General features: G+C 36.4%; 1 protein-coding gene across 1 annotated transcript in view; it reads right to left on the minus strand.

Moving 5' to 3' along the window:
- CFAP47 (cilia and flagella associated protein 47) overlaps positions 1 to 13826 on the minus strand; it is a 455597-nt gene that overhangs the window by 316855 nt on the left and 124916 nt on the right. Inside the window, exons 25-26 of the mRNA XM_037824716.1 lie at positions 12044 to 12239; positions 5343 to 5552 (exon numbers count right to left, since the gene is read on the minus strand). Coding sequence (XP_037680644.1) covers positions 5343 to 5552; positions 12044 to 12239 — 406 coding nt within the window. The remainder of the gene's footprint in view (positions 1 to 5342; positions 5553 to 12043; positions 12240 to 13826) is intronic.

Genomic DNA, 13826 nt, shown 5'->3' on the forward strand with positions numbered 1-13826 from the left:
ACGATGGAATACTACACGGCAGTAAGAGGAACAATCTCGTGAAACATATGACTACATGGATGAACCTTGAAGACATAATGCTGAGCGAAATAAGCCAGGCACAAAAAGGGAAATATTATATGCTACCACTAATGTGAACTTTGAAAAATGTAAAAGAAATGGTTTATAATGTAGAATGTAGGGGAACTAGCAATAGAGAGCAATTAAGGAAGGGGGAACAATAATCCGAGAAGAACAGATAAGCTATTTAACATTCTGGGAATACCCAGGAATGACTATGGTCTGTTAATTTCTGATGGGTAAAGTAGGAACAAGTTCACAGAAATGTTGCTATATTAGGTAACTTTCTTGGGGTAGAGTAGGAACATGTTGGAAGTAAAGTAGTTATCTGAGGTTAGTTGTCTTTTTCTTACTCCCTTGTTATGGTCTCTTTGAAATGTTCTTTTATTGCATGTTTTTTTTTAATTATTTTTTTTGATTTTTTTATTTTTCATACAGTTGATTTAAAAAAAAAAGTTAAAAAAAAAAACAAGGAAAAAAATACATAGAGCCCCCTTGAGGAGCCTGTGGAGAATGCAGGGGTATTGGCCTACCCCACCTTGATGGTTGCTAACATGACCACAGACATAGGGGACTAGTGGTTTGATGGGTTGAGCCCTCTACCACAGGATTTACCCTTGGGAAGACTGTTGCTGCAAAGGAGAGGCTAGGACTCCATATAATTGTGCCTAATAACCTCCTCCCGAATGCCTCTTTGTTGCTCAGATGTGGCCCTCTCTCTCTAGCTAAGCCAACTTGAAAGGTGAAATCACTGCCCTCTCCGCTATGTCGGATCAGACACCCAGGGGAGTGAATCTCCCTGGCAACATGGAATATGACTCCCAGGGAGGAATGTAGACCTGGCATCGTGGGATGGAGAACATCTTCTTGACCAAAAGAGGGATGTGAAAGGAAATGAAATAAGCTTCAGTGGCAGAGAGATTCCAAAAGGAGCCAAGAGGTCACTCTGGTGAGCACTCTTACGCACACTTTAAACAACCCTTTTTAGGTTCTAATGAATTGGAATAGCTAGCAGTAAATACCTGAAACCATCAAACTACAACCCAGAACCCTTGAATCTTGAAGATGATTGTATAATGATGTAGCTTTTGAGGGGTGACAATGTGATTGGGAAAGCCATATGGACCACACTCCCGTTTGTCGAGTTTATGGATGGATGAGTAGAAAAATAGGGGAAGGAAACAAACAAACAAACAAACAAATAGACAAAGGTACCCAGTGTTCTTTTTCACTTTAATTGCTCTTTTTCACTTTAATTATTATTCTTGTTATTTTTGTGTGTGTGCTAATGAAGATGTCAGGGATTGATTTTGGTGTTGAATGTACAACTATGTAATGGTACTGTGAACAATCGAATGTACATTTGTTTTATATGACTGCGTAGTATGTGAATATATCTCAATAAAATGAAGATTAAAAAAAATGCTTAAAAAAAACAGATTATAGCCTATTTGAGATCTGGAGCCCAAAATGTGCTTAAGATAATTATAAACTAAATTCTTGGTGCACAAAGGCAAAGCAGAAACTAAAATTTCAAATCCATAAGAAAAAGTACAGGAAACATTCTATACTCTCAGGAACCCAGTTTCCTCAGACAATTAATAACTATATTTATATATAACTTCTTTCACATACTCACATCCCTAAATTGTGGCCTCAAATACCCAGGGTAAAAATAGGGAAAAATCAAGATGAAAAAAAAATGGAATTGATGGGTAACATAAAGAAGGTTAAAAAGTTAACTTAGAAGAGGTTGATTCATAAACAACAATGATCAAACAGGGCGTTTATGCATGGGAGGAATTATACTTTTGGTATTGCATTCCTGGGCTCACTGAAAACCATATACAATACTTTATTCATTTAAATATTATTTTGTATTTTTGTTAAATATTAAGATTATTTTACTCTTATTTTAATTTCTTTTCTAAACAGACACGTAAGTGCCACTTAAAAAACAGAATCATGTGTTTTAAGACTATGACGAAGATACAATTTGTTCCAGCAATAAAGATATGCTTGCCTGGAATTCTATTTTGCAGGAAAAAATTTTTTAATTTTTACAAGGAATGAGTTTTTTCATTTTCATTTTGAAATTTCATTGACGTGAAATATATAATTTCAAGCAGCACTTTTTCAGTTGTTTTCATACTGGATTTTATTTTAATATATTGACGTCTTCTGCAAACACCATTAGTTTAAAATGTCTAAAAGAATTAGAGGCTTTTATCAATATTCATATACATAATAAAGGTATTTTTTAAGTAAAAATCATCTTCTATAGAGTTGCTGATGTTAATTGTAACACTGGAGTGTGCGACCTCTGAGTTGGAGGTACATGGGTCTGGAGGGGGCAATTACCAGAGGCAGCAGACATAAACAGGAATAATAGCCTCTATCACATTTATTTCTAGGGCCAGTTGAGCCAGTCAGAAAACAAGTTATGAAACCAAGCGTGTTAGTTGCCAAGGGCAACACAGTATGAAACGGTACTGCATAAGTAAAAGAAAGGAAAACACGAACAAATGGGTGATTTATTTTCTATTTGGGCTTCAATATGGACAAATTAGATGCAAATAAAGACTCTGACTTAGAGCAAACACTGGCACATGTCATTTGTCTTTACAGTTTTATTCAGAAGTTTATACAGTCTTCTCGGATTCTTCCCCCTACCCCATGCTCCATAAGCATTATTAATTGCTCCTTTTTTGCTGCATTTTTAATATACTTCTACTGGCACAAAACAGAGTGTGGGGGCCCAGTGACGGGCCCCCTCCCTTCCACAGTGATTTCACGTAGCTGCCTACTTGACCAGGACAGATATTAAAAGTCATCAGACCTCCCCAGGGGAGGAAAAAACATATTGTAAAGGAAGCACTGAAACGCCCCTTCTCTGGTCACTGTTGATAACAATCTCCACACCCTTGGGTCAAAAGACCCTGCTGAAACTCTGTTCTCACACCCTCCTTGTCCTAACCCTTATAAACCATCCCCTGGCACCCCCTGATTTTGCAGAACACTAACTTCCATCTTTCCCGGACTGCCGCCGCCATGGAACAAGCCATCTCCCGTAACTGAGTCCTAATAAATACATCTCTAACTCCGTACTTGGCGTGTTCTTGGTCCTAGGGCTAAGCTGGGTTGTGACAAAGAGTATATAAAAAGCATTTGTTTAGAAATCTACCTTCCCTTCTGCACTGATATCCATCATGGAAGAGCCTCTTTCAAATTCATCTTTGCTTACCCAAAATCTAGGGCAGAAACTATTCATAGATTGCCTACAATAATTATAGATTAATAGATGACAATCAATGAGTCTAATTTCTCCACAGAGAAATTCTGAAGTTGAAAGAGAAGCCACTGTGATATTTCTTGTTGGAAGATCAAATTTATCTCAGTAAAATCAGAGGTAGAATACTCAGTCTAGAGAGAGAAAGGCAAAGACAGCTTTGTAAAGTTGAAAAGAGAAGAAATATCTGTTCACAGGCCCTCTGATAAGGAGTCAAAAATCCGTCAATAAAAGAACTTGTCATTATTCAGTTTTCAGGAAGTGCTCATGATTTTGGTTCCTTATTCATCTGAAGGTAAGCTGAAGAAGAAACCTTTTGTTACCCACCTATGATTTGCAGTTTCTAAATTAGTTCCAATATCTCTACTGTATCCCAAACATCTTGAGGGTTGAAATGGCATTTAGTGGACTATGCCAGAAAGAAAGGTGAGGAATTCCAGGTAATGGAGCAAACAATTCTCAGAGCAGAAAAGGAACAAAATATAATAAAAAGAAGGAGAGAAGGAAAAGGCAGAAAGAAAAGGAGGGGATGTGGGAGGGGATAGGAGGGAAGGGAACTATCTAATACAATCTCGCTTCTACTACTTTTCTCATATTAGCCTGTTTGCTGCCCCAACTTCAACACATAGACTCAATGAAGGCTGTCCATGCCCCTCTTACATACAATTGTACTACATACAATTATTCCCCATGTTCCACCAACCATCTAATCCACACATTTAATGAAACAGTTGTCTTCCTCACTCTGTTCTCATGGTCTGAGCCTGCATCATCTTTAAGACATTCACGGAAAAAGTTATTCATGATTTTGACAGTGAGCTCAAAGCTATCCAACACACAGTATTTTGCATAAAGTGTGAATCTGTAGTATGAAGAGAAATGAAATTACACTTTTATGAACAGGTCATATATGTATAAATTCACCATAAAAGACAGAATATCTTCCAGGATAGGGACAGGGAGCTTACACTGAATGACAGTAACTTAAGCCATGTCATTAGCAAACTTTAAAAAAAAAAGGTGTCAATAAAAGATGAAAAGATGGACTGTTAGCATCAAAAAAGAGAAATGGGAATCTCAGAGGTGTAACTTAGAAGTTTTTATCTATCAATGTATAATAGAAGGCACATGGAAGCTGGAGTTCAGGAAAATTCTTGATAACATTGCATGTGTTCCGGATACAGCCACACGTTACCTTGGAAGCAACATTGCTTTATACCTCTCTCCCTTCTAATTCCAAACAAAAATCAATCCTTTGACAATGGATATACTGAATAGCAAGGACCCCATTACAACTTAATAAATTAACACAGAGAACACATACACTGACATTAAACTTTACTGTACAATCCAATTTAAAGTTACATCTTAATGTAAAAAATTTTAGCAAACTTTATTGCTGTACACATCAGCCTTTTGTGACTTAGCTATTCAAATCCTCTCAGGGTATAATGTAAAAGTGGAATTTCTAATCCTACAAGGTAAGGCTTGAAACATGACTTTACCAAGATGTATTTGAATTTTCCTGATCCTGTTAAAGCAACATGTAGCAAAACCACATTGCTGGGAAACTCACTTTGGTGATCTCACTCTCATTTAACACTTAATTAGCTCTTCCTTTGTTCCAGCCCCTATCCAATTACTCAAGATTTATTTATTCAATGAATTCCTCACGACCACGGATGAGATAGGTTCAGTTACTATCCCATTTTACAGATGAGGAAACTATGGCTCAAAAGGTTAGTTAACTTTACCAAAGTTAACAGAGCCAAGATTCAAACCAAGACAAACTAACTCCAGAGTACAGTCTGATAACCACTATTTTGCTATTTCTCATGAGAACAAAGTCACATTTTGAACTTCTAAAAAAACTTTATGTTCAAAGTCATTATATTAGATTTCTTTCCTTTTGATATTTTACAGTGGTACAGAACATACACTCACTGTTCTTCAATGTTAGATCCAAAAGAATATCTATATTTAAACTTCTTACCGGTTTTTTTGGTCATCATAGAAAAAAATATCGGTGAAAAATGACACAGGTCTAGAGGATTTGAAACTCAGGTGGCAGATGAGCACAGCGTCACTTCCACTGGCAGAGCCTTTGATATCTTTGCCTTTTGGAAACTTCACAGAAAATGGATGAATCTCACTCCCATCAAGAAGACTCACGGTGGGAATCTTGATACGTAGAGTTGAACTTCTGTTTGAAATTTTTTTAAAAAAGTTTTTATAGCTCAAAATGCTTGTATGCAATTGGAGTTAAAGGTGTATTCCTGTGTTTTTTAAAACATCAGAAATACTAAAAAGAACAAACATTTAAACAATATTCCCAATCATAAATTTTTTTGTATTGTCTCTTATTTTCTGGCCACAATATAAGACTGATAATTATCTAACTTAACCAAGGACAACATCAGGTGATCAAAAGTCTCTTCTGTCTTGTAAGAATAAAAAAAGAGAGATAAAACATCTCATCTAATTACATGGCATTTCTGACCACACTATGATCTAAATACTATTGTCCTTAAATATGCTCTCACAACAAGGATTTACCCTCAAATTACCATTTAAATAGCTAAAGCTTTACTGTATTTTGACAAAATTATATTAGCAGATGCATATACACAGGAAATTTTTCAACTGGATACTATGTAAACACTTGAGTACATACAATCTATCGTGGTTATTTTTTGAACACTTACTTTTCAAAAATGCCACTTAAAATTTACATGATATTTCATTATATGTCCATAATTTATTTCGACAACTCAAAATGTTTCTGATTTTTAATCATGTAATACGTAGTATTCTGTTTTAAATCTAATTTCTACTCAATAGCTGTTTAGTGCTCAATAAGTATTTAACCATATTACATTGTTTTATTTTATTATACATGTAGTCTCCTACAGCACATAAGAAGTGTTAACATATTCAAGAATCATATTTCTTTGGTATTATTTTAATCAGAATGAAGGTTGTTAACTATTGAACTAGATAAAACAGAAAACTCTCAACTTGGATTAAACAAATATGGTACATTGGATAAAGCATGAAAAACACGATAAAAAAATCAGGTTTGAATCCGGGTCTTTTCCAATTATAATTAACTAAGTTTCATGGATAAATCCCTTAAGCCATCAAATTTATTGTTTATATATTTACAAAGGATTGTTCACATCATCTCTCAAGTCCTTTTATCTGAATTCAATTATGCCATATTCTGCATGATTCAACTTTTGACTTGACATAGTTTTACAGTTGGTAACTTCATACATTACTTCAAAAGTTGAAAGATTGTAAGACTAATTCATATATTAGATAATTTTCTTTGATTAAAAAACACCGTCTAGCACAATATAATTCAAGCTACTGCAACTTGCAGTTTAAGCAACAAAATTTAGTGTCTACTTAAAGAGAGGATCCTGGAGGAACAGCAAATCCAAAGCTAATTTAAAGTTGAAGAAGTACACTGCCTCACAAACTCAATGCATTCAGAGAAAGATCCATGGCATAAGTAAGTACACATTATATCTTACGGATTGAAACTTAGAAACTAGTGTGGTACGATGTGCTTCAACCTGAATAATTTAATTTACAATCAAATACTACATTGCACTTGGAACTTCTCTAGATCTAAGAGTGGTCACCTGTAAAACAGAGAACTGACTAGGGAAGTCCTGAAGCAGGTAGAAGAAATAGCAGCTCTGTAAATAATGCCTCTAGGCAATTCAAATTGATACACAAATTCTCACAATCAATATAATTTTAACCTGTCAGCTAGCTAGCCTCAATTTTATTTGATTGGCAATTATTTTCATATGGCATCAGATAATTTTTAACAACTCAATTTATATGACTTCAAATTTTACGCTTAAATTTTTCATTAACTATTTCTATACTGGTTATGATTTGTGCAGGTTTTTCATTATTTAAACATACAAAAGAATACATGACGTATATACATGAGAATTAAGAGGTATAATAATAAAATGAATACCCATGAACCCAACGTCCAACTGAATTAAAGAACATTTCTAGTACCTCTGCATCTCTCTGGGTGCTCCTGCCCCAATCAATCTCCTTATAGTCCTTTGTGTTCCTTTAGCACATGGTATCCATCATCCAGAATTTTCATTTAATGATGCCTATATTTTATTTCTATTTCAAAATACCCATATAGAGGTGCATATTTCTAATTACAAACATATTTGGCTTTCCTTTCTTTGTTTATTTTTATAGAAAGGTTATCAATATATGTAGTCTTCTTTGACTTTAAAATATTTTGTTTCTAAGATTCCTGACAATTGTCTCATTTGCTGAAGTTCATCCACTTTTACAGCTATATAATATTTGAATTTATGCATTATCACAAGTAATTTGTCCTTTGTCCTGTCAAAGGACATTTGTGAGGTTCCCAGATTTTGATATTCTGAATAGTAACTATTAATAACCTTGAAAAACCATGTAGTACACATGTGTGAGAGTTTTTCTAGAATATATTGAGCAATGGAATGGATGGGCTGTAAGAAATGCAAATGTTACACTTTGCAGAGTATTATTCAGTGTGGTTGTATCCATTGACAATGAGACAAGTTACCAGACTTCTTAATGTTTTTCTATCTAGGTCAGGAAAAATGCTACCAAATTGTATTGTCTAGTTTTCATTCCCAAGTTTTCAAAACAGTCAATTATTTGTCTCCATAATTGTCTCCTATGTGAATTAATGTTAATGACTTTTGCCAACATTTCTACTGAGTTATTTGATTATTATTTCTGATTAATTTGCATCAGTTATTTTTTTATTAGAGCAGTTGTGAGTTTACAAAATGATTATGCATAAAATACAGGATTCCCACACACCACACCAACACCAACACCTTGCATTGGTGTGGAGTATTTCTTACTCTTAATTATAACACTTTTTTCATAAATTGTACTATTTTTTAACAGTAGTAACTTTTATTGAAATTGGTAAAAATTGTAAGATTGTTTGGTTTATTTAAACGTTATTGAAGATTAAAGATTATTAAAATAGTTCTATCTATCATCCATTATTGCCATTAGGTGTTTTTTCCTCATACACCACCTTATTATTAACACCTTGTATTAGTAGTCTATGTTTGTTATAATTATGAAAGAACATTCTTATAGTTCTACTCTTACCTACCATCCATCATCCACAATAGAGCTCATTGTGTTGTTCTGTCTGATGTTTTATCTTTGATTTTTATTCTAATAATATATATACCCTAAGTTTCCCCTTTTAACCATGTTCACTTATACAGTTCATTGCTATTGATTACACATGCAATAATGTGCTACCATCATCACCATCCATTTCCAAACCTTTACCATCAGCCTAAATAGAAATTTTATAAAAGTTAAGCATCAACTTCCCATTCTCTAGCCCCAATCTTTCTCCTAGCAACCTATATTCTAGAGATTCTAACACTATGAATTTGCTTATCATAATAAGTTCATAACAGTGAAATTATACAATATTTGACCTTTTGTGTCTTGCTTATTTCACTTAACATAATGTCCTCAAGGTTCAAACATGTTGTCACATGTATCAGGACTTTATTCCTTTTTACAGATGAATAATATTCCATAATATGTAAATACAACATTTTGTTTATCCATTCATCAGATGATGGGCACTTGGGTGACTTCCATTTTTTGTCAATGGTATATAATGTCACTATGAACACTGGTGTGCAAATATCTCTTCAAGTGTCTGCTTTCAGTTCTTCTTGGTATATACCTAGTAGCAGGATTGCTGGATCATATGGTAATTCTGCATTTAGCTTCCTAAGAAATGGCCAAACTGTCTTCCACATAACCTGTACCATTTTATATTGCCACCAGCAATGAAAAGCTGATCCTATTTCTTCACATCCTCTCCAACACTTATAGTTTTCTAATATTTTTTTGAATAGTTGCCATTCTAGTAGGTGTAAATGATATCTCACTGTGGTTTTAATTTGCATTTCCCTAATAGCTAATGATTTGGGGCATATTTTCATGTCCTTTTTAGCCATTCATTTATCATCTTTGGAGAAATGTCTACTCTAGTCTTTTCCCCATTTCTAATTGGGTTGTTTGTCTTTGTATCATTGAGTTGTAGAATTCCTTTGTATGTTCCAGATATTAAACACTTATCAAATATGTGGTTTCCAAATATTTTCTCCCATTGAGTAGGTTGCCTTTTCACTTTCTTGACAAAGTCCTTTGAAGCACAAAAGTATTTAATTTTGGGGAGATCCCATTTATCTATTTTTCCTTTTGTTGTCTGTGCTTTGGGTGCAAAGTCTAAGAAAACATTGCCTACCACAAGAACTTGATGATGCTTCCCTACATTTTCTTCTGGGAGTTTTATAGTCCTGGTTCATATATTTAGATCTTTGGTCCATTTTGAGTTAATTTTTCTATAAGGAGTGATATAGGGGTCCTCTTTCATTATCTTGCATATGGATAAAAATTCTTGGCTGTCAATTTTTCTCTTTCAGAATTTTAGATGTCATACCACTGCCTTCTCACCTGCATCATATGCACTGAGCAGTCAGTACTCAATCTTATACTGTTTCCCTTGTATGTGATGAATTGCTTCTCTCTTGCTGCAGAACATTCTCCTCTTCAGTATTCAACAATCTGATCAGAATATGCCTCTGAGTGGGTTTATTTGGATTTATTCTATTTGGAATTCATTGGGCATCTTTTATTTGCATATTTATGTCATTTAGAAGGGTTGGGAAGCTTTCCCCAACTATGTCTTCAAATACTCTTCCTAGCCATTTACTCTTCTCTTCCCCTTCTGGAACACCAATGATTCTTATATTTGTGTGCTTCATGTTGTCCATCACTTCCCTGAGCTCCATTTCAAATTTTTCATTTTTTTCACCATTTGTTCTTTTGTGCTTTCACTTTCCATCATCCAATCCTCAAGATTGCTAATCTGTTCCTTGGCCTCTTCAAATCTGGTGTTATGTGTCTCAAGAATATTTTTAATTTGATCAACAGCATCTTTTACTTCCATAAGATCTGCTATTTTTTTTTTATTTACTCTTGCAAATTATTCCTTATGCTCTTCTAGGGTCTACTTCATGTCCCTTATATCTTGAGCCATGATATTGATGTTTGTGTGTTCTTTGATTAATTGCTCCAAGTTCTGTCTCTTTTCTGGTTTTTTAATTTGGGTTATCCATATCTTCTGGTTTCTTCATATGCTTCATAATTTTCTGTTGTTTTTGGCCCTTTGGCATTTGCTTATCTTGATAGGGTTCTTTTAGAATATGCAGAATTATTTGAACATTTATCTATAATTTGACAGAGCTATAGTTTGATGAAGTGCACTTTCCCTGACCTACCAGCAGATTGTGTTCCTGAGCCACCTCTTACCCGCAAGTGAGTTCTCCCCAACTTTGTCTATGCACTGAGTGGGGTTCCAAACAACATGGAGGTTCAATCAGTGCACCAACTTTCCATGTGCACTGGGGACTGACAGCCCCGTGGGTGGCTGGCTTGCCCTGTGCAGTCTGGCAGGGAGTCCGCTCAAGGACACAGTGGTCCCGCCCATTCCCAGGACTGCAGGTGGTGTTCTCTGGGGCTGCAGAGCTGTGCATCTCAATTTCCAGCTCAAATGCCCCACAGTCCCTCTCTGCTGTGTGCCCATGAGTCCCTGGGCTCAGGGGAGGGCTCCTGGCACTTTTGTGCAGCACCACTGACTCTGGGCTGCACACACAGTGGGCTTCCGTGGAGGGAGAGTGGATGCCATCAAAAGCCCGCTGAATGCCAAATTCCCTCAAGGAAGCTTTCAGTCATGCGGCTGTGAAGGGTTGTCTCCCAGCTGACTGCAAAGATGGCTGCATTGGACATTGAAAGCTACCCTCTTCCATGATCGTCTGCCTGCTCCAACAGCCAGCTCCTAGCATGGGGGCCTCTCGGCTGCAGGTCTGTGAAGGGTTATCACCCATGCCAGGTACTGAGGTGGGTGCCCAGGGCATGGAAGGCTACTTCCCTCTGCACCATCAGCTGGCTCCAGCCACCCATTCCCCAGTGGCGTTCCAGGCCAGACACCCACCCATCTTAGATGCAGGCTCTCAGTTCCTCCAAGTACACACTCACTACGGGTGTAGAAGTCCCTGCCCAGCCAGTTGAACCCTGGAACTGCTGTTCTGGAGTGCTTTCTGTCATAAATCTAGTGTTTTTCAGGAAGGGGGATTTTGCTCTCTCTCTCCTAATCCACCATCTTGAATCCCACTCACCATGAGCTTTTGATGCATTTACAGCTTTGTTCGACCCCTTGTTTTCAACCTGGGAAGACCTTGATCAGAGAGGTCACAGCTAGACCATACCCAGACTGCTGACTCACAGAAACTGAAATAATAAATTAATGTTGTTTAAAGGCACTAAGTTTGTGGTAATGCATCATATAGCAATAGAAAACTACTATTCTGATTTTTAAGCTTTTTTTTTTCATACCTTGTAGAGGTACACCAAACAAATTTAAAGAACATTTTATAAGAACATTCAATGCCTAACTATAAGATAATTGTTTTTCCATATATTTAAGTGTGCAATTAAATATTTTAATAGTTCTTTCCGACTATAGAAATAAGTAAGACATTATTCATGGCTCATATAACACAGACACAAACAAAAAAATCACATAAGGAAAATGTTAATATTTACCTGAAATAGTTTTGGGGTAAAATGTTGATATCCATTACAGTTGTTACATCCAAAGGAACAGGATTGAAAAATACAAATGGAGGATCCAACAGTAAATTGGGTGATTTCACCTCTCCAGTCAGACATAAAGTCCGATAGGAAACTGGATTATCATTTAAATGTATAGGAATATCAGCTGTGTATTTTCTAGGCTGAGCTAATGAAAAATTAAAAATAGTATTTTAGATTAGTTCACCCCATAAAAACAATAAATAGTTCAAACATTACTAAATATTAAAATGCACTATGAAGTTACAGCTTAATGGACCAGAACAGATTACACAGAACCTGGCTCAAGCCTGCTGAATAATTAAATACATGTAATGAGGTGTCCCATGTTTAGAGAGGGAACAAGTCACTTGAAAGCAGATTTTCATTATTATGAGAAACTAAATATTTCTTGGAGAAGCAATATAACAGTACTTCTTTTGTTGTTGTTGTTTCCCATGCCTTAACAGGAGCTCCCAATCTGGGGTGGTTTACAGCTCTATGTACCCCAGAAAAATGTGTTCTTAAATCCAATCTGTTCCTGTGGGTGTGAACCCATTCTAAGTTGGACTTTTTGGTGAGGTTACTCCAGTGAAGATGTGGCCCACCCCAATCAGAATGGGTCTTAGTCCTATTAGTGGAGTCCTTTATAAGCAGAATAAAATTCAGACTGACAGAGAGAAAGCCAGAGGAAGCAAGAAGCTGAATTCAACATAACCTGGAAGAGAAGGGAAAGCCAGAAGAGGCTGCCATGTGCCTTGCCATGTGACAAACTAAGGACCAAGGATTAGCAGCAGCCAGCCCCAGATGACCAGTCTTCAGAAAGGAAACATCCCCTTGCCGACACTTTGATATGGACTTTCTTTTAGCCTCAAAACCATGAGCTAATTAATTCTGGTTGTTTAACCTGGCCCATTTCATGGTATTTGCTTGAGCAGCCAAGCAAATGCATTATGAAGGTGAGGTCAGACAACCACCATAAGAAGTCCAGGGGTCTTGTGAGAAAAGAACGTGCTGAGACAAAAGGGATGTGCTGAGATGAATGGGATGTGCTGAGATGAAAGGGATGTGCTTCCTCCAGTTTATGAAAGGCTGTCATGGTTGACTGGCCAATTTCACCTGGTAGGAAATGACAGAAAATTCCCAATCTGGCAATTCACTATGAGGAAAGACAGCTGAATGAAGAATAGGGCTCACCACAGGGAGTTGCAGTCTGATCCGGGAGGGCAGGTTCCATCACAGTAATTGTCCAAAGAACTTTCATGCTCAAATCCCCAAGCATGTAATCCCAGAAGAAGAACGTGAACTGGTGAGTATCCATTCAAGCTGAAATCTTAGAACCCAAAGATGGAACACCAGTGTGCTCTGGAGGTAATCAGGGCCATCAAGACTATCACTGAAACACAGGATGAGAGTGCACTGGATGATACAGGACCATATCCAAAAGTGACAGTGTGAGCCAGAAACAAAAGCAATAGTCCTTGAACTCGTCAGAGCCCATAGTTCTCTATCTACTGGATGCTTTTACTTGATCAAATAAGCCATGGAATCCTTGGAAAATGGGATGTGGCTGGAGAGGTAGAGGAGAAGATGAAGAGGGAAAAATGGACTTCCTGTTAATAACGGCAAATGTGTACCAGAGCTACTATGCGGAAATGTAAGAGATTGTGTTTACACTTTGATTCGATGAAAGAGTTGTAAAGGAACTTAGGTATTAAAAAGCATTACAAATCTATAGGGAAGGGGTAATTTAATT

The sequence above is a fragment of the Choloepus didactylus genome (genome assembly GCF_015220235.1).
Source record: "Choloepus didactylus isolate mChoDid1 chromosome Y unlocalized genomic scaffold, mChoDid1.pri SUPER_Y_unloc1, whole genome shotgun sequence".
Taxonomy (NCBI): domain Eukaryota; kingdom Metazoa; phylum Chordata; class Mammalia; order Pilosa; family Megalonychidae; genus Choloepus; species Choloepus didactylus.